Genomic DNA, 26,268 nt, shown 5'->3' with positions numbered 1-26,268 from the left:
TCACCCACCGTTGGATTCCATCATTGAGCCAATGGGTGGACCTTACACACCCGACCCCCTGTGAGGTAATGACACCCTGGGGAGACGAAATAACTTGTTCTCTACAAGCTGGCGCCTCGAAACACAGTCCTGTGACCCAGGAGAGTCTCTTTGTATGTAACTCAGGGTCCTGGTGTCAGCTGTATAACCGATGGAGATGTGCTTTATCAGTCCATGTGTGGATATTTTCTAAATGTATCTATTTCTTAGCCATTCAGAATCATTCAACCTGAAATAATGAAAAAAATGTCTGAGTATTGAAGCTGATTCTGCTTATGAAACTGCAAACTTTCTTCAGGAAAACTTTCATCAATTGACTGCACTTCTGACTCCTGGTCTTCATTCATCATATCTGCTCCTGGTCTTTAACTGTAAATTTCTCTCCTTCAACAAGACAACAATAAGACTAAAACTAAAGAAAAATTGTGATATTTTTCTTTGTTGAAGAATGAAGATGAATGATAGTGATTAACAGGTGAGGATCATCGAGGTTGATGTCAGACGCAGGAGATGTGACCTCTGGTGGCAGTTTGAGGGATTGTTAGGGATGGGCGATTACAAACTTTTTATTTTGATCCAATACCAATACTTTTTCTTACAGTTTTAACAATGCCAATGTAAAAAAAAAAACACAGTTATTTCTTAAATTGGTATGTGATTTTTCAAAGTTATTTTTAGAAGAAAAAATGAAATTACACTTAAAGGCATATCACCCAACGAACTCCAGCTAAATGTCGGGGGTGTTTTGGAGCAAACATGAAAAAAGTATTGAAAACAAATAAAAGTGATGCAGAAACCCATGTTTTGTCATTAACAATTTTAATATTGATATGTTTTAATGGAATCAATACCAAATAAGTAGCTTGTGAGAATCAAATATATATCAATACTGCAGGATCTATGAGCCCTTAAGGTTTGTACAAGCAAATATGAGACGATCACAAATTACACAACTTAAAAATTTAAAAAACATTTAAAGCGAGATTTTCAGGAACACAAAAGACAGAATAACAAAAGCCGATTATATTGAGCACTTTGAGAGCAAAACAAAACAAGATACATTTTCCATTGTGAATGAATTCCATTATCAGAATAAAATGATCAATTATGATTTAAAAGCAGGAAAATGTAGTAAAATGAGAAAGCATAGATTGTTTGTCACAACTGAACATCACTTTAGGTGTTTTGACTTAATTTTAACATATATTTAGACAATAACAATTCACCAGCTTTTAACTTTCATTTAATTCCACAGTTATATCATGTTTCTTAAACTATACAGAAATTAATCTCTTGTGACTCATCATTGATGACCCCTGTCAATCATCAGTGGCTCCACCCACAGAGCTCAGGATTGGTTAATTTGTGCTCCGCCTCTCACTGCAGAATCTTCCTGTTGATCTGAACAAACAATAAGATGAAGAAAGACTGACTGAAGTTCATCAACAACATTATAAAACCTTTCACAAGATACATAAAACAATCACACTATACTGAAGAGAGTTTTATTGATTATATTGAGAAGAGCTGCAGGTTCTGACACTTACTGATGGATTCTCATGTTTAGAAAAGCTCTGAGGATCAAGAGTCTTCAGGAGGTCTGTGATCAACGGTCTGTGTGAAAGAGAGCGAGAGATCGGTCATGTGATCATCAGTGATGGAGTATCTGACTTTGACGTCTCACTTACTGTGAGTGTGTCGTACAGGTCAGAGGTCATGGCTGTGAGTGTGTCGTACAGGTCAGAGGTCGTGGACTTGAGATCAAGAGCTGTATATGTGTCTTCATTGGGATCAGAGATCTACAGGAGAGACAGAAGGACACACACATTGTGAGTTCATGTTTTAACCCTCTGATGGTCTTTGTTTGGAGTGACACTCGCGGTCTCCAGACAATAACATGTTTTTGTTACAGAATAATCTTTTTTTTTAACAAATGTCATTTTACTCTGTTTATTAATGTTTTTACTCCACATTTGTGGAGGATTTATGATATATTTAAAATGTATATAAATTAGTGCTGGGCAACGATTAAAATTTTTAATCACGATTAATCGCATGATTTTCTTGCGATTAATCGCGATTAATTGCATTGTTGCGAGCAAAATTTAATAATGAATTCTAAAGTATAGTGTATAGCAGATCTAAATGTACTGCTATATACACAAAAGTGCAATAACATGTGGTTTGCAAAAACTTTAAACAAATAGCCTAATGTGCTTTTTACCAGCAGTATTCCCTTTACACAGTAGCAATAAAATATTTCTTGTAAATCTCAACCTAAACATTAATGTAATCAAATCAAATATTAAACCAAAGCTATATTTGCCACTGCCAGGGCATTACCTTTTATCTAGCTTGTTAAACAAGTAACCATCAGAGTCCTGTTTTCTTGTTTTTTTTTTCTGAACAGGTATCAACAGGTATCTTTCATCAGGGAGCAGCAGAAACAGTCTGTGTTCAGTAGCAAGTTTCCCTGAACTGTGCGTTCACAGTTCACACCAAACGTGAATAGCGCGTCAAATTCACGTCTACCGCGTTGAACATTTTGAATCCATTCGCACGTCCAGAGCGAAATTGACGCGCGTAAAAAGCAAAGGTTTGACCGCAGGACCTCCAGACGTGCATAAACGCGTCTTTGCATTGACTTTAACATTGAAATCACTCGCGCCAGACGCTCTATTCGCGTTTGGTAGAGTGAGGTGAAGTAGTCGAGCACAAGGCGCAGCGACAAGCGGGTGCGTTCCTGTGAAACTGTCGCGGTTGTGCGCACACGCCCTCCCACTGCCGAAGTTGAATTGTCTTGAACTTTTTGTAAATGACGCGAGACTGAAGAGAGACTGATCCTCGCTATTTGTGAGTTTCCTGAATCTAAATAATTATCAGGACATCAACAGGAGGGATTACACATGGCAGAGCATCCCCGCTAAACTAAGCCGCTGAGCAGCGGACTTTCAAAATAATAAAAAAAAAAAACTGCGTTAACGTGCGATAAAAAAATTGTCTGCGTTAATTAATAAATGCGTTAACGCGATAATAACGCGTTAACTCGCCCAGCCCTAATATATATACATTTAAAAAAAATATATATATATATTTTTTTTTTGGTTTTTATACAAAAACAGCTTTTTATGTAAAATTCACTTCATAAAAGACCCAAGTTTCTAAATTTTGTTTATGGAGATTTTTTGTATAAAAACCTATTTATTTATTTTTTTGTTTGTTTGTTTTTTTTACATTTATTTATATAAATTTAAAATATATCATAAATCCTCCAAAAACTGCACAGATGTGGAGTAAAAACATTAATAAACAGAGTAAAATTACATTTGTTAATATGATTGTTAATGACATCAATATTTCTCTGTGTTAGATCCTCCCAGGAACGTCTCAGTGTCCATCAGTCAGGCCCGTCGCGACAAGGCAGGCAAACCAAGCAATTGCTTGGGGCCCCGAGCTGGCCTGGGGCCCCAAGACAACGACTGGTTAAGAATAAAATGCAACGACAAACTGTGTGAGCGCCCCTTTCATAGTCAATGCAGTAAAGTGCAATGACACTGTTATCGGGATCCCCCTCAAGGGGGCCCCCCTCAGTAGTCGCTGACAGCAGCCAGCCAACCACGCGATCTCTGCCGGCAAAATACAAAACCTCCTCGGCAGTCATCATGAAGCGAATTATGCTTCAGGAAGCCAGAAAAGAAAGAAGATAAAGGTAAAAAAATATAGTGATAAGTGATAAATTACACTGGATAAAATAGCTCTACTTGTCTTGTACAAATGGTGTACTTTTGCAGCAGGTAGGCTAGCAAAAATATGTTTATGTTAGCTACCTGCCTGACGGCAAATGCTGCTTGTAACGAACAGTTAGTGCAACTTTTTTTTCGAAAGGACGGAATATGGTTACATACTGTAATATGTTTTTTTAACGGGATAAGGAAGACGCAGATCTGTTCCAGAATCACTGTTTATCGTATTTAATGACATGACATTGCTATAGCTTTGTATAATAGGTTTTGATGAAAGTGGCATAGCATGCTTACTAACTATTCCACCGTTATAATCTATTTCCCAAATGGGGGTTAGGAAAACCACACAATAAATTCTGTGCATCAAACATTAGCTCGGGATGTTTTTAAGCATTGGTAGTTGTGAAAGCAGCTGCATCCCTTCCCTTCTAATATCAAAATATGGAATTGCTAACATATCTTTTCGGTAACACTTTATTATAATCAAATCAAATCAAGTATATTTGTATAGCGCTTTTCACAATACAGATTGTATCAAAGCAGCTTCACAGTATTACATTAAAATAAAATAATACAACAAGGTTTGTTTCTAGTGGAATTTATTGATTGATAGAATAAAATTAAATATCCACAAAATATCCCCAACTGAGCAAGCCAAAGGCAACAGTGGCAAGGAACCGAAAAAAACTCCATCAAGTGACCTAATGGTGTCCTAAAACTCCATCAGGTGACCTAGCCTAATGGAGAAAAAAAAAACCTTGGGAGAACCCAGGCTCAGTCGGGGGTAATATAACCATCATTAATAGATGGTAAATTGTTAGTCTTTAATTTAATCTTTAGTTAATTGTCATTTAACTGTTAGCAAACAAGTCTTTTTACTTAATAAATACTTTGTAAGTTAATCCATCTATAAACATTATTTAAAGGTGTTCCTTTAACCAGAAAGAGGCAGAGGAACATGATTTTTTCATAGCTTATCTTAATGTGCTAGTGTCGGGATATAGGCTTCTGTAAGCGGTGACAGTTTATGCAAATATGACATTATTTTTAAGTTACCAATGGATCTTGAACAGTTACTTCAAGGTTACTGCGAATGTTCAATTGTTGAAAATGTTCAAAATTTTATGCACAGTATATGCAACTGTAAACATTTTTTATTTATATAAAGTGTGGGTGAACTATGGCTATGCTGCGGTGGTGGTGGTGGTGGTGGGGGGGGGGGATGTGTATTGGGGGGGCCTCCATGTCCATTTTGCTTGGGGCCCCCAAATTCCTTCAAACGGCCCTGCCATCAGTCCATCTGACGTTTTTTTTTTTTTAGATCTAGAAAGGGTTGAGAGCCGTACAAAGTTTCATGCCATTTGGACAAATAACAACATTTTTTGTAAGTGTAATGTTTAGAGGATCTTGACGAAAATCAGTTTTACTGGATCTAGAACTGAAGAATCGGGTGTTTGCACACGAGACTTGTGTGTCTTATACTCTTAATATCTGTGTACGGCTCATAGCGGCTGTAGGAAACATCTCTGCAGGAAAACACTGTGAATAATTGAGATCATCTCACCTCCTTCATAGCAGATCTTCTGTTCATCCTTTTAGTAAGACTGTCAGAAGAAAGATGAATAAACAACACATTTAACGTCGCAAATAACTGCAATTTCAGGATTCAAACAGAGATGGCGACAAAGAGGCAAAGCTTACGCACTACCGCTTTAAATGTAACACTTAACCTAAATGTAATACAGTAATTCTTCATACATGGAGAAGTAGATTTTTTAAATGAACTTCTTACCAAATGTACATCACAAAAGCCCCTGATGCTCCACCAAGTAAAACACCAACAGCAACACCAACAGCAACACCGACAGTTACAGACGAGAAACATCTGACTGCTGAAATACAGACAAACACACACCAATGTTTAACAGGACTAGATCAGACAAAATATTATGACAGATAAGGAAGTAAGCAAGAGTATGTGGTTAAAATACTGAATATGATTCATAAAACTCACACATGACACACAAAGTCACAGTATCAGAGTATTTCCCTCCATGTTTATTGATGGACTTGCACTTGTATTCTCCACTGTCATCAGAGCTGATCTTTGAGATGTTGTAGATTCTTCCAGATCCTACAATCGTTCCTCCTTTAATCCAGCTGATTTCTGCAGGAGGGTTTGAGTCACTGATGCAGTTCAGAGTCACTGAATCTCCCTCCACTATTACACCAGATGGACTGATGGACACTGAGACGCTCCTGGGAGAATCTAATACAGAGAAATATTCATATCATTAACAATCATATTAAACTTGACATCACAGAGGATTTAATCACGTTTAGAGGATTTAATGTCACAAAATAAACTCTATACTCATGTTTTGCATTTGTTAATCCACTAATTTGTTGATCACAGTTAATGAACCATCATTAACTCACACATAACGTTTAAAGTCACAGCATCTGAGTATTTCTCTCCATGTTCATTGATGGACTTGCACTTGTATTCTCCACTGTCATCAGAGCTGATCTTTGAGATTCTGTAGATTCTTCCAGATCCTACAATCGTTCCTCCTTTAATCCAGCTGATTTCTGCAGGAGGGTTTGAGTCACTGATGCAGTTCAGAGTCACTGAATATCCCTCCACTATTACACCAGATGGACTGATGGACACTGAGACGCTCCTGGGAGGATCTAATACAAAAAAAAAACAAAAAAAAACACTAACAATCAAATTAAATTTGACATCAGACTTATGAATCACCCTCCATTATTTGACCTGATGGACTGATGCAATCACATGATTTATTGGATAGGAGGATCTGTGTCAAGTAGAAGGTATGAAAAATGAAAATATGATTCAACTCACACATGACGTTTAAAGTCACAACATCTGAGTATTTCTCTCCATGCTCATTTCTGTACTTGCACTTGTATTCTCCACTGTCATCAGAGATCTTTGAGATGCTGTAGATTCTTCCAGATCCTACAAAAGTTCCTCCTTTAAACCAGCTGATTTGTGCAGGAGGGTTTGAGTCACTGATGCAGTTCAGAGTCACTGAATCTCCCTCCACTATTACACCAGATGGACTGATGGACACTGAGACGCTCCTGGGAGGATCTAAAGACAAAAAGTGTAAAATGACATGCAGTGAGACAAATCATTGCACAAATAATCTTCCAGAACTGGTTAAAAATAAAGGCAGACTTACACATGATATTCACATTCACAGCATCAGAAGTCTGAGATCCATGTATATTTCTAGCAGAGCAATGATAGTCCCCGCTGGACTCAGACTTAATATTAGTGATGCTGTAGGTTTCACCAGATTGAAAAATATTCCTTCCTCCTTTAAACCAGCTGATTTCTGCAGGAGGGTTTGAGTCACTGATGCAGTTCAGAGTCACTGAATCTCCCTCCACTATTACACCAGATGGACTGATGGACACTGAGACGCTCCTGGGAGAATCTAATACAGAGAAATATTGATATCATTAACAATCATATTAAACTTGACATCACAGAGGATTTAATAATGTTTAAAGGATTTAATGTCAGAAAATAAACTCTATACTCATGTTTTGTATTTGTTAATCCACTAATTTGATGATCACAGTTACTGAACCATCATTTACTCACACATGACGTTTAAAGTCACAGCATCAGAGTATTTCCCTCCATGTTCATTGATGGACTTGCACTTGTATTCTCCACTGTCATCAGAGCTGATCTTTGAGATGCTGTAGATTCTTCCAGATCCTACAATCGTTCCTCCTTTAAACCAGCTGATTTCTGCAGGAGGGTTTGAGTCACTGATGCAGTTCAGAGTCACTGAATCTCCCTCCACTATTACACCAGATGGACTGATGGACACTGAGACGCTCCTGGGAGAATCTAATACAAAAAAAAAAAAAAAAAAAACACTAACAATCAAATTAAATTTGACATCAGACTTATGAATCACCCTCCATTATTTCACCTGATGGACTGATGCAATCACAGGATTTATTGGATAGGAGGATCTGTGTCAAGTAGAAGGTATGATCGGGTCCTTCGTCTGTTAAGGCCCGCCTATTGCGCACCTCCAGCGCATTGCTTTTCTGTCAGGGTATGCTCCCTTAGCCTTATCTCAACAGACTAACCACAAGGCAGTGGGGCTATTTTCCCATAGCTGGGACAGTGGTTGACGGGCGCCAGGGCATGTCCACACAGTGGTGGGCCTGCACACCGCGTCTCTGGGGCCCACTGCTGCTCTGAGATCCCCTGTAGTTTAGCCTGGGATCGTATGATACCCAGTTCCCGTGTGTGGCCCCGAGGCGGCACTACAGGAGTCTTGGTGGTGGGGAGGCTCTGTACTGGCAGAAGGAGGCTTATGCACTCGGCTCCTCTTTTCACCCTCTATCAAGAAGGCTAGCCAGCGGCAACAGCTGTAAGCAGAGTAACAAGCAGAGAGCACAGCGCAGCATGTACTAACTACCAGTACCACTACACTACTGCACTAGACGCTTCACACACACCCTGTGTGAACACACACACACGACAGCCTCCTGCAGCCAAGATGGGGAACCGGTTGTCCTGGGACCACCCTTGCCATCGGGATTAACCTCATCATGGTGAATATAGTGCTACTGGGGATGGCGCACCTCCTTTGGCACTTTAAAACCTTCCTTGCGCAGGTCTCCACCTCTGACCAGGGTGACAATACCTGGACCTTACATATGGTTAAAGTCTGACGGCGATGGGGAATCTGATGACGGGGGCAGGTTTGAATAGACTGGGAGCTCTTAGTCAGAGCCCTGCATGGCAGCGGCACAGGGTATTTGGTCGCTATCAACTGGGACTGAGGGCAGGTGTTTCGGCAGACCCCTGTGCGACGGAGCAGCCCTATTTAGGGACCGCACTGCTCACCCCCATTGGGGAAGGGCCTAGAAAAGGTGGCCTAAAAATTGCCCATTCAACCATTTACCTGGATAGGTTACCACGCCTATCGGGTTATTCCAGTACTGCGGTCGAAATAAGAAAAATAAGAAACAATACAATATAAAACTGGCAACATGGAATGTAAGGACTCTCCTGGACTCGCATGGCATCTCTGACAGACCTCACAGGAGAACAGCCCTGATCTCTGCTGAGCTGAGCCGCTACAACACCGACATTGCTGCCCTGAGTGAGACTAGGCTTCTGGATGAAGGATCTCTAACAGAGGAAGGGACGGGCTATACCTTCTTCTGGAAAGGTTTCCCCCCAGGTGGAAAACATCTTTATGGAGTAGGACTGGCCATCAAAAACACGCTTCTACCAAGTCTCACAGAAACATCTATTGGCATTAGTGAAAGGCTAATGACCCTCCGTATCCCCCTGGCAAAAAAGCGTTATGCCACACTTCTCAGTGCCTATGCACCAACTTTGCCATCTGAAAATGAAGCCAAGGAAAGCTTTTATCAAGCACTGGATGAAACTCTTCGCCGGATACCTAAGAGTGATAAGATCCTCTTGCTCTGGGATTGTAATGCTAGGATGGGACAGAACTACAGGATATGGAATGGAGTACTAGGTAGGCATGGCATTGGCAGGGAGAATGCAAATGGTATGAGGTTACTTACTCTTTGCTCTGAGCATAACCTTACCATAACCAACACCATCTTCCAGCAGAGGGCAAAATATAAGACCTCGTGGATGCACCCTCGCTCTAAACATTGGCACATGATTGATTTCATCAGGGTGAGGAGTAATGACATCAAGGATGTTTTCATCACTCGTGCCATGAGAGGTGCAGAGGGCTGGACTGACCATCGTATGATTGTGGCCAAGCTCAATATGGAAGTACGTTCCCCTTTGCTGCGGCAAAAGTCCAAAAAAAAGAGGCTAAATTGTAACCGCTTTGGAAACATAGAAGCAAGAAGTGAGTTTCGACGTCTCCTAGCTGAGAAGCTCAGGGAGTCAGAAAATTGTCTGAGCTCAGAAAACACAATGGAACAACAGTGGAACTATATTAGCTCTGTGCTTTATGATGCAGCAGCCAAATCCATCGGCTATAAGAGCAAGAACCACCAAGACTGGTTTGACGACAACTCAGACATCATCCACAACCTGCTTAAGGATATGCGGAAAGCACACCGGGAAACTTTAGACAACCCTTCATCCATTAAGACTAGACAGCATTGGCAGGCAGCTCGGAGGAAAGTGCAAAAGGATATACGGGCCATACAGAATGAGTGGTGGACTGAAAAGGCACATGAAATCCAATCCTTTGCAGATAAAAATGACATGCATAATTTTTATAATGCTGTCAAAACCATCTACGGTCCAACAAATCGCTGTGTCACTTCCCTGAAAACAGCTGATGGTCAAACACTTCTGAAGGACCAGAATAGTATCCTATTGAGGTGGGCTGACCATTTTGACACCCTGCTTAATCAGGACTCTGATGCAGACCCCACCATCCTGGACGAACTGCCTGAACTTCCTCCCATCTACGATCTCAGTCTACCACCAACCTTCCAGGAGGTTCTATCATCTGTCCGTTCCCTTAAGAACAACAAGTCCCCTGGCGCTGATAACATCCCTGCTGAGTTACTGAAGGAGGGAGGGTACATATGTATGCGCACCCTCTACCAGTACATCACCAAGACCTGAACTGATGAGAACATCCCACAGCAATGGAGAGATGCAAACATTGTAGTCATCTATAAGAACAAGGGTGACAAGGCCGTATGCGGCAATAGCAGGGGCATATCACTCCTTTCTGTTGGTAGTAAGGTCATGGCCAAAGTGCTGCATCAGAGACTTATTAACAACATCACTGAGTCAATGCTGCCAGAATCACAGGGTGGGTTTAGAAAGAACAGGAGCACGATCGACATGATCTTCACAGCCCGGCAGCTTCAGGAAAAGTGCCGGGAGCAACATCAGGACATGTTTATGGCCTTTATCGATCTCTCGAAAGCATTCGACACTGTGCAAAGAGAGCTCTTATGGGCTGTCCTCCTCAGGTTTGGATGTCCAGATAAGTTTGTTAACATCCTCCGCCAATTCCATGATGGGATGACTGCTCGGGTGACCATAGGCGGACAAGAGTCCGAGCCCTTCCCTGTACGCACAGGGGTGAGGCAGGGGTGTGTGTTAGCGCCTGTGCTCTTTAACATCTTCCTCCTGTGTGTCACCAAGCTTCTCCACAATGAGATTGAAAACAGCAGTGGTGTGGCAGTGGACTTCAGATTAGATGGCAACCTCTTTAACATTAGGAGGCTAAATGCAACAACGAAAATCAGTAGAGAGCAGGTCCTGGAGCTACAGTATGCAGACGACTGTGCTTTTGTGGCCCATACTCCGGAGGATCTTCAAACTATCCTTGCTGTGTCGGTGAGGGCGTCCAGCAGGATGGGGCTGACTGTCAACACCACCAAGACATAAGTGGTCTGCCAATGGAGTACCAATGTCCCACCCACATCTCCTGCCTTCACCGTTGGAGATGAACAGCTGTCAGTAGTGCCATCTTTCAAATATCTGGGGAGTTTTCTCTCTGAGGATAGCGGCATCGATAATGAAATCCAGAGCCGAATTAAACAGGCATCAGCTGCCTTTGGGAGACTTCGATGTAGAGTCTTTCATAATAAGAACCTTCATCCCTCCACAAAGGTCGCCGTGTACCAAGCGGTCTGTGTCACCACCCTCCTCTATAGCTGTGAAGCATGGGTAACCTACTCTCGTCACATCAAGTCTTTAGAGCACTTCCACATAAGCTGCCTTCAGTGCATTCTGGGAATTACCTGGCGTAATCATGTGCCTCACACTGAAATACTTAAAAAGACGAACTGCAGAAGTATTGAGGCCATTATTACCCAGCGCCAACTGCAGTGGTTGGGGCATGTGATAAGGATGCCCCCATGTCGGCTGCCCCGCAGAGTGCTATATGGCCAGTTACATCATGGTCGACGCTCAGCTGGGGGTCCGAAGAAGCGCTATAAAGATCAGATGAAGAACGCCTTGAGAAAGTGTAAGATCAGACCTGAGGATCTGGAGGATGTTGCTGCTGACCGCACCATCTGGCGACAGCTATTTCACGAGTTCACACTTACAAATAAGTTAGATAGAATAAATGGTATGCATATTTGGCGTGCTGTCCGGGGAGAGGGCTCCGAGCTCGGATATTAGGCCCGAACCCAGAGTACCCCCCCACCCCCCACCCCCCCGTATTGCTGGTTTAGGAAGAAACCAGGCGAGTGTGAGGAGACGGGGTGGTGGAGGGATGCTGAAAACTGTCGCTGGTTGGAATGATGTGATAATTGGATCAATTATTTGAACGTGCTCCTCCCGAACTTTGTTAATAAAACATCATGTAGACATGGGGTTCGTACACTAGAGATGGAGAGGACAACCAGAAGACAGCAGAAGCGAGCCAGGAGAAATGCAGCCATAGCTGCCACTGTGACCACCATCACATACATATGCCACACCTGCAATAGAGCTTGTGGGTCTAGGATAGGACTGTTCAGCCATCAAAGATCTCACCGTTAAAGGCGTGGACATCATCATCGGATTTCGATGGACAACCAAAGAAGAATAAGAAGAAGGTATGAAAAATGAAAATATGATTCATAAAACTCACACATGATGTTTAAAGTCACAGCATCTGAGTATTTCTCTCCATGTTCATTGATGGACTTGCACTTGTATTCTCCACTGTCATCAGAGCTGATCTTAGAGATGCTGTAGATTCTTCCAGATCCTACAATCGTTCTTCCTTTAAACCAGCTGATTTCTGCAGGAGGGTTTGAGTCACTGATGCAGTTCAGAGTCACTGAATCTCCCTCCACTATTACACCAGATCCACTTATCAACACTGAGACGTTTCTGGGAGGATCTGTAAAGACAAAAAGTTTAAAATGACATCCAGTGAGACAAATAATTGCACAAATAATCTTCCAGAACTGCTAAAATAAAAGCAGACTTACACATGATATTCACATTCACAGCATCAGAAGTCTGAGATCCATGTTTATTTCTAGCAGAGCAACGATAGTCTCCGCTGGACTCAGACTTAATATTAGTGATGCTGTAGGTTTCACCAGATTGCAAAATATTCCTTCCTCCTTTAAACCAGCTGATTTCTGCAGGAGGGTTTGATTCACTGATGCAGTTCAGAGTCACTGAATCTCCCTCCACTATTACACCAGATGGACTGATGGACACCGAGACGCTCCTGGGAGGATCTGTAAAGATAAAAAGTGTAAAATGACATGCAGTGAGACAAATCATTACACAAATAATCTTCCAGAACTGGTTAAAAATAAAGGCAGACTTACACATGATATTCACATTCACAGCAGCAGAAGCCTGAGATCCATGATTGTTTCTAGCAGAGCAATGATAGTCTCCGCTGGACTCAGACTTAATATTAGTGATGCTGTAGGTTTCACCAGATTGCAAAATATTCCTTCCTCCTTTAATCCAGCTGATTTCTGCAGGAGGGTTTGAGTCACTGATGCAGTTCAGAGTCACTGAATCTCCCTCCACTATTACACCAGATGGACTGATGGACACTGAGACGTTCCTGGGAGGATCTAACACAGAGAAATATTGATATCATTAACAATCATATTAAACTTGACATCACAGAGGATTTAATCATGTTTAGAGGATTTAATGTCACAAAATAAACTCTATACTCATGTTTTGCATTTGTTAATCCACTAATTTGTTGATCACAGTTACTGAACCATCATTTACTCACACATGACGTTTAAAGTCACATTATCAGAGTATTTCTCTCCATGTTTATTGATGGACTTGCACTTGTATTCTCCACTGTAATTAGAGCTGATCTTTGAGATGCTGTAGATTCTTCCAGATCCTACAATCGTTCCTCCTTTAATCCAGCTGATTTCTGCAGGAGGGTTTGAGTCACTGCTGCAGTTCAGAGTCACTGAATCTCCCTCCACTATTACACCAGATGGACTGATGGACACTGAGACGCTCCTGGGAGAATCTGTAAAGACAAAAAGTGTAAAATGACATGCAGTGAGAAATGATTGCACAAAGAACTAATTAAAAAATAAAGGCAGACTTACACATGATATTCACATTCACAGCAGCAGAAGACTGAGATCCATGTTTATTTCTGGCAGAACAACGATAGTCTCCACTGGCCTCAGACTTAATATTAGTGATGCTGTAGGTTTCACCAGATTGAAAAATATTCCTTCCTCCTTTAGACCAGCTGATTTCTGCAGGAGGGTTTGAGTTACTGATGCAGTTCAGAGTCACTGAATCTCCCTCCACTATTACACCAGATGGACTGATGGACACTGAGACGCTCCTGGGAGGATCTGTAAAGATAAAAATTTTATATTTAAATCATCTCATTCAAATGGACATTGAGACGCTCCTGGGTGAGTCTGAAACAAACAAACAAACAAAACATTAATAAATAAAATTTGACATCACACACTTAGTTGAGTCTTATAAATCAGTCACTGAATGAGTCACTGAATCTCCCTCCACTATTACACCAGATGGACTGATGGAGATCACAGGTTTCACTGGAGGATCTACAGATGTCAGGTAAAAGTATTTATCAGAGACGGCTGGTGGAAAATGTTCTAGGAAAGGCTGCATTTGGTTATTATTGGACAATTTCAGCAAACATTTTTCACTGTTTAATGCCCAAAGTTAAAGAAAAAGTTTAAGCAAAAAAGTAAACAGAAGGAAAAACTATTAAGACTAGAATTTGAGAGGCTTGAAACATTTGAAATACAGACAAATGTTTTACCAAGTTCTAGATTAAGATATTATTTTAAAAAAAAAATTTAAAAATAAGTTTTTTTTTTTACTTTTCCTAATTTACAATGAATGTATATAGTGCAAATGCAAAAACTAAGAGGAAAAAAAATACATGTTACATTTGTTTAGAGATTTTTTATATATAACTACAATTTTGATGCTACTACTTTTCCTCGCTCCTCCGTCCTCCAGCCTGTGACCCAGAAACTGATCAAACTCAGCATCTTGAAGGACATCTCAATTCTTTCTATTCCCTTCACATTTCACGATCATTTTTATTTATGCTTTACCTTTGCAGTTTAAATTAATTATATATCAAACATACAGTATATCAACAGGGCATCTTGCTTTATCTTATCTCATTATGTATGAATTTCTTAAATAACCAAACTTTAACAACATAAAGGCAGATCCCTTGATCGCAGCTGTTGACGCTTTGAAGTGACGCTCCAGTGATCAAGAATATTCCAATATACAAATAGGGTGCTTCATATTTCTTATTTGTGTATCCTCGTTTCCTTTCCTCGTGTCTCAGTTACACCCCCTGTAGGATTCAAGGGAAGGTTGCAAGGATAGAAAATTATTTGTTATGTAACCCTGGGTTTTCTCCTCACAGTTAAACAAAAGTATTTAGGACCCTTAATAATAATGTTTCTGGGGTGAATTCATAGTTCTTTAAAATGTGTATATGGGTATCTACCCCTTTAAGAGCATCGTTTGTGTTATAGTTTGGTTGTAACATGTGCGAAACGTGGGTTTTACCAACAAGTTAGTGTTTGTCCGTTATTCATTGGTGAATAATTGAATAAGCCCGCCTGATATCTACGTAATGTGAAGTTTGATTGGTTCTTGAGAGTGGAGAGGGGAAAAAGAGAGAGAAAGAGGGGAGGCGAATGGTGCAGGTGTGTGTCGAAGCGCGCCGTTGTGAGAGAATCGCGATTAATCCGAATAGGATTGGTTGATTTTATTTCTTTGAGCAACGAAAAGTATTGAAATAGTTTATTTAGTAGTATTTGTTTTGTTTTCGCAAGGTGCGCTGGTGGTAAGCTGAAAGCTGAGTTAACTTTCTGTTTGTCAGTACACTTGTGTGAGTTTCAGACGAGTTAGTGCTTACTACAAACGAAATAGTGACTGAGTAGCTAAATACTAAAGTGGACTTTAAACATCAGCGTGAATAACGGTGAAGGAGAAGCTGCACGATCAAACATCCAGGTAGCGCCCTGAATCACCGAGAGGTTCAGGGTTCCTCTGGCAACGGGGGATCGCGAGGATCGCCAGGACGCGCGGCGCATAGCCTATTGGTGAGAACTGAGTGATTAAAGTTGCCTAACAAGGGAGGACTCTTCACTACGGTTAAGGTAGCCCATTTAATATTTATTTGGCTCTTCGGAGTGAAGCGGCCAATTGACCTATGGCTAAGCCACGCCCCCTCCACTCACTCGGACAAACAGTCAACATTTGGTAACAGGCGCTTTGGCAGCTGTCACAGTAGGAGTTTGGGGGCGTGGCTTAGCCATAGGTCAATTATCTTTTTGTTTTTGCAGCCACAACGCACGCGAGAAACGGTTACAGGCCTGCAACGAGGGGTGAGCGTGATTGTGTGTGTGTGGGCCCACATGAGTTAATGTGTTTATCCGTCAAAAATATAACTGCTATTGTATTTCCTAAGAGGGGTTTGATTTATTATTATTCTTTTTCTGTTAAAGGGAAGTTTCATGTAGCCTAATCTGAGATTGTGTATCATATTAATATCCTAACTGCCCAGTTGTGATCATTTTAAAATAGGCAGTTAATTGTAGTTTACAGTTTATTTATTCTCCCTTTTGTTTCATATTTTATATTTTCCATTTAAATTCATATTTGTTTTAATAAACATTGTAATCGTTAACTTGAAGTGATTTCATCAAGTTTTGCTGATTGGTTTGGTTGAAAGTTAACTTGAATATTTCTATTGGGTTAATTCATTCTCATAAAATGCATGGTTAGAGCTAAACAGAGGAAATAGGGTGTTGTGCTAAAGGGTGTTAAGAGAGTTCCCTTATAATTAGTCGAGAGACTGCAAAGTTTGAACCCGAGTACCCGCCCTAAGAGCTCAAGTACGTCACTACTGAGAGGGAAGAGGGTGCTACATTATTATTCCTTTTCTGTTAAAGGGAAGTTTCATATAGCCTACATGTGAATAGATGGGCATTTAAAAAAGTGTAAAAACCATATTGAGAGACATTTGATTTATCATTGGGTAAAAAGAGTCATACTCAACTGCCAAATTCATATTCATCTGTAGATTGACATAAAATTCTAAAAGTACATTAATCTGAGATTGTGTATCATATTAATATCCTAACTGCCCAGTTGTGATCATTTTAAAATAGGCAGTTAATTGTAGTTTACTGTTTATTTATTCTCCCTTTTGTTTCATATTTTATATTTTCCATTTAAATTCATATTTGTTTTAATAAACATTGTAATCGTTAACTTGAAGTTATTTCATCAAGTTTTGCTGATTGGTTTGGTTGAAAGTTAACTTGAATATTTCTATTGGGTTAATTCATTCTCATAAAATGCATGGTTAGAGCTAAACAGAGGAAATAGGGTGTTGTGCCAAAGGGTGTTAAGAGAGTTCCCTTATAATTAGTCGAGAGACTGCAAAGTTTGAACCCGAGTACCCGCCCTAAGAGCTCAAGTACGTCACTACTGAGAGGGAAGAGGGTGCTACATTATTATTCCTTTTCTGTTAAAGGGAAGTTTCATATAGCCTACATGTGAATAGATGGGCATTTAAAAAAGTGTAAAAACCATATTGAGAGACATTTGATTTATCATTGGGTAAAAAGAGTCATACTCAACTGCCAAATTCATATTCATCTGTAGATTGACATAAAATTCTAAAAGTACATTAGGGTCAGTGACGTGCCGCACTGATTTGCACTTCCAGGAGCAATAAGTCAAGTCAAGTCAAGTCAAGTATATTTATATAGCGCTTTTCACAATACAGATTGCATCAAAGCAGCTTCACAGCATTAAACCAAAATAACACAACAAGGTTTGTTTCTAGTGTACATTTTTTGATTGATAAAATTAAATTAAATATCCCCAAAATATCCCCAACTGAGCAAGCCAAAGGCAACAGTGGCAAGGAACCGAAAACTCCATCAAGTAACCTAATGGTGTCCTAAAACTCCATCAGGTGACCCAATGGAGAAAAAAAACCTTGGGAGAACCCAGGCTCAGTCGGGGGCCAGTTCTCCTCTGGCATTTATGAACTATAGGCCAGATTGTAGTTTGAACAGTAAGATTTAAAATGTTATATGAATGCCTGGCTGAAGAGATGCATCTTTAATCTAGTTTTAAACTGGGAGAGCGAGTCTGAGCAACGAACAGTATCAGGAAGGCTATTCCAGAGTTTTGGAGCTAAATGTGAAAATGCTCTCCCCCCTTTGGTGGATCTGGATGTCCTAGGTATGACCAAAAGCCTCGAATTTAGTGATCTTAAAGAGCGCGATGGATTATAGGGCGATAGAAGATCCGTTAAATAGACTGGAGCTAAGCCGTTTAGGGCTTTATAAGTCAGTAGCAATACCTTGTAATTAATACGGCACTTTATAGGTAACCAATGCAGTGATGATAAAATCGGTGTTATATGATCATATTTTCTTGATCTAGTAAGAACTCTAGCGGCTGCATTTTGGACTAACTGTAGCTTGTTTATTGAGGATGCAGGACAACCAGCTAATAAAGCATTACAGTAATCTAGTCTCGAGGTCATGAATGCATGAACTAACTTTTCTGCATCAGAAACTGATAGCATGTTACGTAGCTTAGCAATGTTTCTAAGGTGGAAAAAGGCTGTTCTTGTAACATATGAAATATGATTTTCAAAAGACAGGTTGCAATCGAGTATAACACCCAGGTCTCAGATCCAGATCAAGTAAAACTAGTATTTAGATACAGCCTTGGTCAGAAGCTAAAAGTAAATCATTTGTGATTTTAACGAGTGCAGTTTCAGTGCTATGATGCGGTCTGAATCCAGACTGAAACTTTTCATAGATATCATTTTCTTGCAAGAAAGAGCCCAGTTGAGCGGACACCACTTTTTCTAATATTTTAGACATAAATGGAAGATTTGAAATGGGTCTATAATTTGCTAGGTTATTAAGATCTAATTGTGGTTTCTTAATGAGAGGTTTTATAACTGCCAGTTTAAATGTTCTTGGAACATGACCTAAAGATAAAGATGAGTTAATAATATTGAGAAGAGGCTCTTCCACTACAGGTAACACTTATTTCAGTAATTTAGTTGGTATAGGATCTAATAAACATGTTGTTGTTTTAGATGAAGTGATAAGTTTATTTAACTCTTTTTGTTCTATAGTTGTAAAGCACAATTTTGTTCTTGAGGGGCGATAATTGAGGCTGAATTATAAGGCGCGATTGAAGATTGAACGTTTACAATTGTGGTTCTGATGCTTTCTATTTTCTCAGTGAAGAAGTTCATGAAATCATTACTACTGAACTGTAACGGGATATTTTGTTCGGGTGACGTCTGTTTATTTGTTAGTCTAGCCACGGGGTGTTAAAAACCTAGGATTATTTTGATTATTTTCTATTAGTTTGCGGAGGTGCTCAGCCCTGGCCGCTTTTAGGGCCTTTTTATAACGTGACACACTGTCTTTCCACGCGATTCTAAAGACCTCTAAATTAGTTTTTTTCCATTTACGCTCTAAATTACGGGTTTCTCTCTTTAGAACATGCGTAGTATTGTTGTACCATGGTGCTTTAATTTTCTCTCTGACCTTTTTTAATTTAATAGGTGCAACAACATCCAATGTTCTAGAGAGAATGGTGCTCATAGTGCTAGTTAGTACTTCTAGTTCATCTGTTTGTTTGGGTTCAGGCAGCAGATGAGACAGATTAGATAAGCAATTTGAGAAATTATCTATGGTGGATGGAAGGATTGTTCTGCCTGGTTGATAACGCGGCGCCGCATGACATATTACAGCAGTACGTAATATGCAAGTTACCATGTAATGGTCAGTGACATCATCACTTTGTGGAATGATATCTATATCGGTTGGATCGGTTCCATATGATATAATTAAATCGAGTGTATGATTAAGACGATGAGTTGGTCCGGTGACGTTTTGCTTGACCCCAAAGGAGTTTAATAAATCTGTAAATGCAGCCCCTAACGCATCATTTGGATTATCTACGTGTATGTTAAAATCTCCATCAATTAATGCTTTATCGACATTGACTAATAGGTCTGAGAGAAAATCTGCAAACTCTTTTAGGAAATCAGCGTAAGGCCCAGGTGATCTATATACGGTAGCCAAGGCTAGAGATAATATGGATTTTTTTCTAACATCTAAGAGCATAACATTTAGTACAAGTACTTCAAACGAAATAAACTTATAACCCGTTTTCTGAGTAACATTGAGAATATCTCTATAGATTGTTGCAACACCGCCGCCACGACCAATCAGACGGGGCTCGTGCTTATAGGAGTATCCAGATGGAGTAGACTCATTTAGACCGAAATAATCATTTGGTTTAAGCCAGGTTTCAGTAAGGCAAAGTACATCGAAGCTGACTATTTCATTTACAATAACTGCCTTAGGTGTGAGTGATCTAATGTTTAGAAGACCTAGCTTTAAAAATTGTTTTTGTTTACTAATAGCAACATTTTCTGGTTTAATAACAATTAGATTGTTCCTAGATCCTGCAGTAGATTTATTATTTGGTCTCACTAAACGAGGAATAGACACAGTTTCTATGCAATGTTCTACACTAGTATTTATATCAGTTAAAATGGTGCAGCAGAGACTATGATTTGGACTTTTGGTTACTAGTCAAAAGGTATTTAACATTTTGGAGATGTTATCCGACAAAAGATCCGCTCCGAATCTGCTTGGGTGTAAGCCATCAGCACGGAAAAGCTAGGACGCTCCCAAAACAGATTCCAATTATTTAGAAAGAGCAGTTTCTGCTCTCTGCACCATGACATTAACCATTCATTTAGCGCGAACAATCTACTAAACTTTTCATGTCCTAGTCGGTACGTGGGAAGCGGTCCTGACACAATAATCGTTGTTTCGAGCGATGTGCTGCGTACCATATCGATCAGATTCCTGAAGTCTTTTTTCAGAACCTCCGTCTGGCGCAGCCTGATGTCGTTCACTCCCGCGTGCAGGACCACAGTTCCGACGCGCTCATTCAGAATGTCGGGAACGCGAGCAGCGATTTCAGAAACACGAGCACCAGGAAAGCAGTGACTGTGCACCTTACTTTTACCTAACGTAGCGCGTACATGCCGAACGATGGAATCGCCGATGATCACAGCATCGCGTTCTGTTTCGCGAAGAGGGGAAAAGCGGTTCTGTGTGGATAACTCGAAAACCGGGAGGGTCGGAGAGAGCCTCGGTCTGGGCCTGACTCGCGTCTTCCGCCGCGGAACCACCCAGGCTTTGTGGTGGCGTGTTGGAGCCGGAGTGAACGAGACCATGGCTGATCGCGACCTCGGCGCTCGGGACCGATGCTGAGTAACGCACGGAGTAGACGAGGTCGGAGTCAGCAAGTTAATAACGTCGCTGATTTGTGTGCATCGGCGCGTGATGTTTCAAGAGCCAAACGCCGGTCTATCAGCTCGGCCTGTCTTACTAAAAGGTCGTGGATCTGTTTCTCAATAGCTTCCAGCTCAGACTGCAATGCATGGAGTTCAAATGTGTCCTCACCTGCACCAAAGGGTAGACTACTTACATCTGATATATTCGCCATTTTAACAGATGGACAGTAAGTTAGCAACGACGCTACCTGTAATGCTATCAATATTAATACTAATTTATGACTGAAGGATATAATCCGTCTTTTTAGTGGTGCGTGGGTGTAGAGTAGACGCACGATAGGCGAAAAAGAATGTTTGTTTGTAAATGAGTGTAGAGAAGACGCGTTCAGCCGTGATCCACGGACGTAACCTATAAGAGGTATCCAGCGTTGGATCACTAAAAGGCTTGAGATGCTTCTGCTCAACAGTCCGCGTTGTAACTATGAGGTTTGAGCAGTAGTGCTTCTCAGTGAGGAAAAGTAGAAAATGTTCGTTTTAAGTAAATATTATATATTTATATAAAATAGGTTTAAAATGATATATATGCTTTAATCTCACATCATTTGTCCTCCTCACTGTTCATAATTGTGTGAAAATTTCAAAAATAGGTAACTTTTAGACTATAAATGTGGTCAAATGTCATACGGTCAAACGGAATTAACTTAAAGTTATTTAAGACAATTGCATTTAAAAAGATTAAAAATGTTTAAAAATGATCACATTTTTCATTTGGCATATTTTTTCAAGTCTTAAGATAAGCATTTTAAAGTATCAGTGAGATAGACCTTTAAGAAATGTCGTTAGTATCTAAAACAAATTGTTCCGCAAAGACACATTTTCCCTATGTCATACGGTAAAACAAAGTTTGGAAGCCATTTTGGAACTGAATATTAATGACTTAAGTCATGTGACGTGATGACATCACTCAGAGGACCCCTGAAGACCAGCCAAGTTGAAATTAAGTTTAAGATTTAGCTCCTAAATTTCAGGTAATTTCACCTTTTCCAAGTGTGTTACAGATTTGGGTGTCATATGGTCAAACGTCAAAAAAGGGTTTAATACATTTAAAATTTGAAAAAATATTGATTTACAGGTGAAATATAAAGTTTAAAAGTCAAGGTCAAGGGTAAAGGTGGAAGGAGGTGGCCAAGCAACTGCCTGTTATAAATGACAAAGCATGAAACTGTAATAAAGGCAAACAAAAAATGGCATACGGACAAACGATTTTACCGTATTGTTACCGGTGTGTGCAGGCGGAAGAAGGTGAGGAAGACAGAGCGCTTCAATACAAGAGTTTAATTCCAAAATATAATCCAACACGGCAATAACAGGCAGAACACACACTCAACATTGACGAGAACCGACCAACACTGAAGGAAAACACAGGGCTTAAATACATAGGAGAACAGATCAGGGAAACAAGACACAGCTGACAAGACTAACGAGGAACCAGGTGTGACAGATGAACTAAATGACAGTAACCGTGGAAACCAAGGAGTGGCGGGAAAACAGAACAAAGGAAAACAGGACTAGACCAAAATCAACAGAAGACAGGGGAAAAAACAGATCACAGAAACAAAAAAAAAAAGGGAGCCCTGGAGGCGCCCTGGAGGCTGACGGGGGAGACAAGGCAAGGGAGACAAGGCAGGAAGCCTCCAGGGCGGAGCAGGCTGCGGGCATGGCCACGGTGGATCAGGCTGTGGGTGTGGCCACGGCGGAGCAGGCTGTGGGTGTGGCCACGGCGGAGCAGACTCCTCGGGCGGCCATGGCGGAGACGACCCCTCGGGCGGCCATGGCGGTGCGGACCCTTCGGGCGGCCATGGCGGTGCGGACCCTTCGGGTGGCCATGGCGGTGCGGACCCTTCGGGTGGCCATGGCGGAACTGATGGACCCTCGGGCGTCCAGGGCGGAACAGGCTGGTACAGAGGCGTATGCCCCCCCCCCCCCAAAAAAAAATTTCTTGGGGAGGCTCCCCAGTATGGAGTCCAGAGCCAGCGATGAAGAGAATTTTGAGCTAGGCAGGACCAGCGGCGAAGAGGACTCTGAGCTGGGCAGCGATGAGGGCTCTGAGCTGGGCAGCGATGAGGGCTCTGAGCTGGGCAGCGATGAGGGCTCTGAGCTGGGCAGCGATGAGGGCTCTGAGCTGGGCAGCGATGAGGGCTCTGAGCTGGGCAGCGATGAGGGCTCTGAGCTGGGCAGCGATGAGGGCTCTGAGCTGGGCGGGACCAGCGGTGAAGAAGGCTCTGAGCTGCGTGGGACCAGTGGTGAAGAAGGCTCTGTGCTGGGCGGGACCAGCGGTGAAGAAGGCTCTGTGCTGGACGGGACCAGCGGTGAAGAAGGCTCTGTGCTGGACGGGACCAGCGGTGAAGAAGGCTCTGAGCTGGACGGGACCAGCGGTGAAGAAGGCTCTGTGCTGGACGGGACCAGCGGAGAAGAAGGCTCTGTGCTGGACGGGACCAGCGGAGAAGGCGGCTCTGTGCTGGACGGGACCAGCGGAGAAGAAGGCTCTGTGCTGGACGGGACCAGCGGAGAAGAAGGCTCTGGCTCGACGCTCTCAGACTCTAGCGGGCAGGCAACTGGCTCTGGCGGGCAGGCGACTGGCTCTGGCTCTGGCGGGCAGGCGACTGGCTCTGGCGGCTCTGGCGGGCAGGCGACTGGCTCTGGCTCTGGCGGGCCCACGGTGAAGGGCGATCCACAGTATAATAAAACTGAGTCAATATACTGGGCCAGAGTACAATTGGGGTCTATATCAGGTAAATTAAAACCTAATTCTAGGTCCAGACCCAACATAAAACAGTCCTTCAGTTTCCTTTCGTTGAGAGGAGCCAGGTGGCAAAATTCCACAAACTCACCCACATAGTCCTCTATGGGACGTTCCTCCTGGAAGATGGTGCAGAGTTTTGCGATCGGGTCCATCCTTTAGAGCCTATTTCTTCCTACTTTTGGTTCGGTTCTTCTGTTACGGGTGTGTGCAGGCGGAAGAAGGTGAGGAAGACAGAGCGCTTCAATACAAGAGTTTAATTCCAAAATATAATCCAACACGGCAATAATAGGCAGAACACACACTCAACATTGACGAGAACCGACCAACACTGAAGGAAAACACAGGGCTTAAATACATAGGAGAACAGATCAGGGAAACAAGACACAGCTGACAAGACTAACGAGGAACCAGGTGTGACAGATGAACTAAATGACAGTAACCGTGGAAACCAAGGAGTGGCGGGAAAACAGAACAAAGGAAAACAGGACTAGACCAAAATCAACAGAAGACAGGGGAAAAAACGGATCACAGAAACAAAAAACACTGAAACAGATACAAAAACAAAACTCAAAACTGTCACACGTATGACATGTTGTTATACCATATGACACAGAGCATTTAACTGAATTATTTAGTTATTTATTAATTGTTTCAATCACATATATAGTTTGTACAACTACTATGAATTAATATTAACATATATAATATATTTCTGCCTATTTCAAGCATTTTTTCACATTATTACAGATGCCTCTTTCTAGTAAGGAGAGGGGTGCACGTTTCCGTGCAAAGCTAAGGGCAGATCCTGCAGCTAGAGAGGAGAACCTAGCCAAGAGGAGGTAAAGGTATAACTGTGAGGGTATATGATGTCTGAGCTCTGAAACCTTGGAGAAAGACCGATTGGTACCGGTCAGGTGTAAGCCTGGGGACTTCCTCGAGTGTGAAGGTGGTGTCTACGGACGCCTCCTCCTCGGGATGGGGAGCGCTGCTCGAGGGCAGACCGTTCTTTGGCCAGTGGTCAGAACGGGAAAAGCTTCTACACATAAACTGCTTGGAAACGATGGCAGTCGACAACGCGCTGAGGCGCTTTTGTCCCCAGATAAAAGGACACCACGTTTTGGTCCGTTCGGACAACATGTCGGTGGTAGCCTATATAAATCGCCATGGAGGTATCAAGTCCCGAAACCTCTACTGGTTGACGGAGCGCCTCTTGGTCTGGGCTCAGCACAATCTGCGCTCGCTGAGAGCAGCGCACGTTCCAGGCCACCTGAATGTGGGACCAGACAGACTGTCCAGGAACAATGTTCCAGCAGGAGAATGGTCTCTACACCCACAGACAGTCCAACTGCTGTGGAAGACATTCGGCAGAGCGAAGGTAGACCTGTTTGCGTCTCAGGAAAACGCTCACTGTCCGGAGTTTTTCTCCAAAAGCAGGGATGCGCTGGACCACGTCTGGCCCCGCTGCCCGCTCTATGCTTTTCCCCCGTCACGCTCCTACCTCAGGTATTAGAGCGAATCAGGGAAAACGGATGCTCAGTGCTACTTGTGGCTCCGTTCTGGACGAACCAAGCTTGGTTCCCAGTTCTGATGCAGCTGACAAGCACTGCCCCATGGCCAATACCAGTGAGGAGGGACCTCCTTTCTCAGGCCAAGGGCTCGATCTGGCATCCTCGCCCGGAGCTTTGGTCCCTACATGCGTGGGCCATCAACGGGTACCCGCTAACCTCCCGGTGGGAGTGTTAAACACGATCACGCAGGCTAGGGCCCCGTCTACTAGGCGGCTCTATTCCTCGAAATGGTCTGTGTTCTCCAGCTGGTGCACAGCTCGGGGCTTTTCACCCTCAGACTGTGGGGTGACGGAGGTTCTTTCCTTCCTGCAAGAGCTACTGGATAAGGGCAGAACCCCATCCACGCAAGGTTTATGTGGCGGCCATAGCAGCGTTCACTAACCGACGCTTGGCCAGTCACTTGGAAGAAACAATCAGGTCATCCGCTTCCTTAGAGAAGCTAAGAGGCTGAATCCTCCTAGACCTCCCTCAGTTCCCATGTGGGACCTTTCTACGGTTTTGGAGGCCATGAAAGGTGCCCCATTCGAGCCAATCCAATCAATAGAAATCAAACACTTGTCTTTCAAGACAGTGTTTCTTCTGGCTCTCGCTTCAGTAAAGCGTATAGGGGACTTGCAAGCGCTCTCAGTGAGCGCGACATGTATGGAATTTGGGCCAAATGACTCGAAAGTCATACTCAAAGCGAGACACGGGTACGTTCCTAAATCCCTCAACACACCATTTAGGGCTCAGGTGATTTTCCTGTCGGCCCTGCCGGTCTCTGAGGAGAA

At 42.2% G+C, this 26,268-nt stretch overlaps 1 protein-coding gene across 4 annotated transcripts in view; it reads right to left on the bottom strand.

The window, feature by feature from the left end:
- Window positions 1-772: 772 nt before the first annotated feature.
- LOC311077766 (hemicentin-1-like) overlaps window positions 773-26,268 on the bottom strand; it is a 68,022-nt gene continuing 42,526 nt past the window's right edge. For 2 of the 4 annotated variants that reach the window (XM_084106377.1, XM_084106379.1), the window contains 13 exons: window positions 13,854-14,111; window positions 13,517-13,771; window positions 13,089-13,346; window positions 12,738-12,995; window positions 12,392-12,646; window positions 7,423-7,677; window positions 6,995-7,252; window positions 6,652-6,903; window positions 6,222-6,476; window positions 5,797-6,051; window positions 5,575-5,674; window positions 5,347-5,386; window positions 1,609-1,838 (listed from right to left, as the gene is read on the bottom strand). In XM_084106377.1, coding sequence (XP_083962503.1) covers window positions 1,680-1,838; window positions 5,347-5,386; window positions 5,575-5,674; window positions 5,797-6,051; window positions 6,222-6,476; window positions 6,652-6,903; window positions 6,995-7,252; window positions 7,423-7,677; window positions 12,392-12,646; window positions 12,738-12,995; window positions 13,089-13,346; window positions 13,517-13,771; window positions 13,854-14,111 — 2,858 coding nt within the window. In that variant the 3' untranslated portion in view covers window positions 1,609-1,679. Of the gene's footprint in view, window positions 1,441-1,586; window positions 1,839-5,346; window positions 5,387-5,574; window positions 5,675-5,796; window positions 6,052-6,221; window positions 6,477-6,651; window positions 6,904-6,994; window positions 7,253-7,422; window positions 7,678-12,391; window positions 12,647-12,737; window positions 12,996-13,088; window positions 13,347-13,516; window positions 13,772-13,853; window positions 14,112-26,268 lie in introns of those variants that run through there. The other 2 variants (XM_084106378.1, XM_084106380.1) reach the window with 2 other exon arrangements.

This window comes from Abramis brama (assembly GCF_963993115.1).
Source record: "Abramis brama genome assembly, chromosome: 2".
Taxonomy (NCBI): Eukaryota; Metazoa; Chordata; class Actinopteri; order Cypriniformes; family Leuciscidae; genus Abramis; species Abramis brama.
Note: the sequence above shows the minus strand (reverse complement) of the source record. Positions and strands in the feature narration are given on the sequence as shown.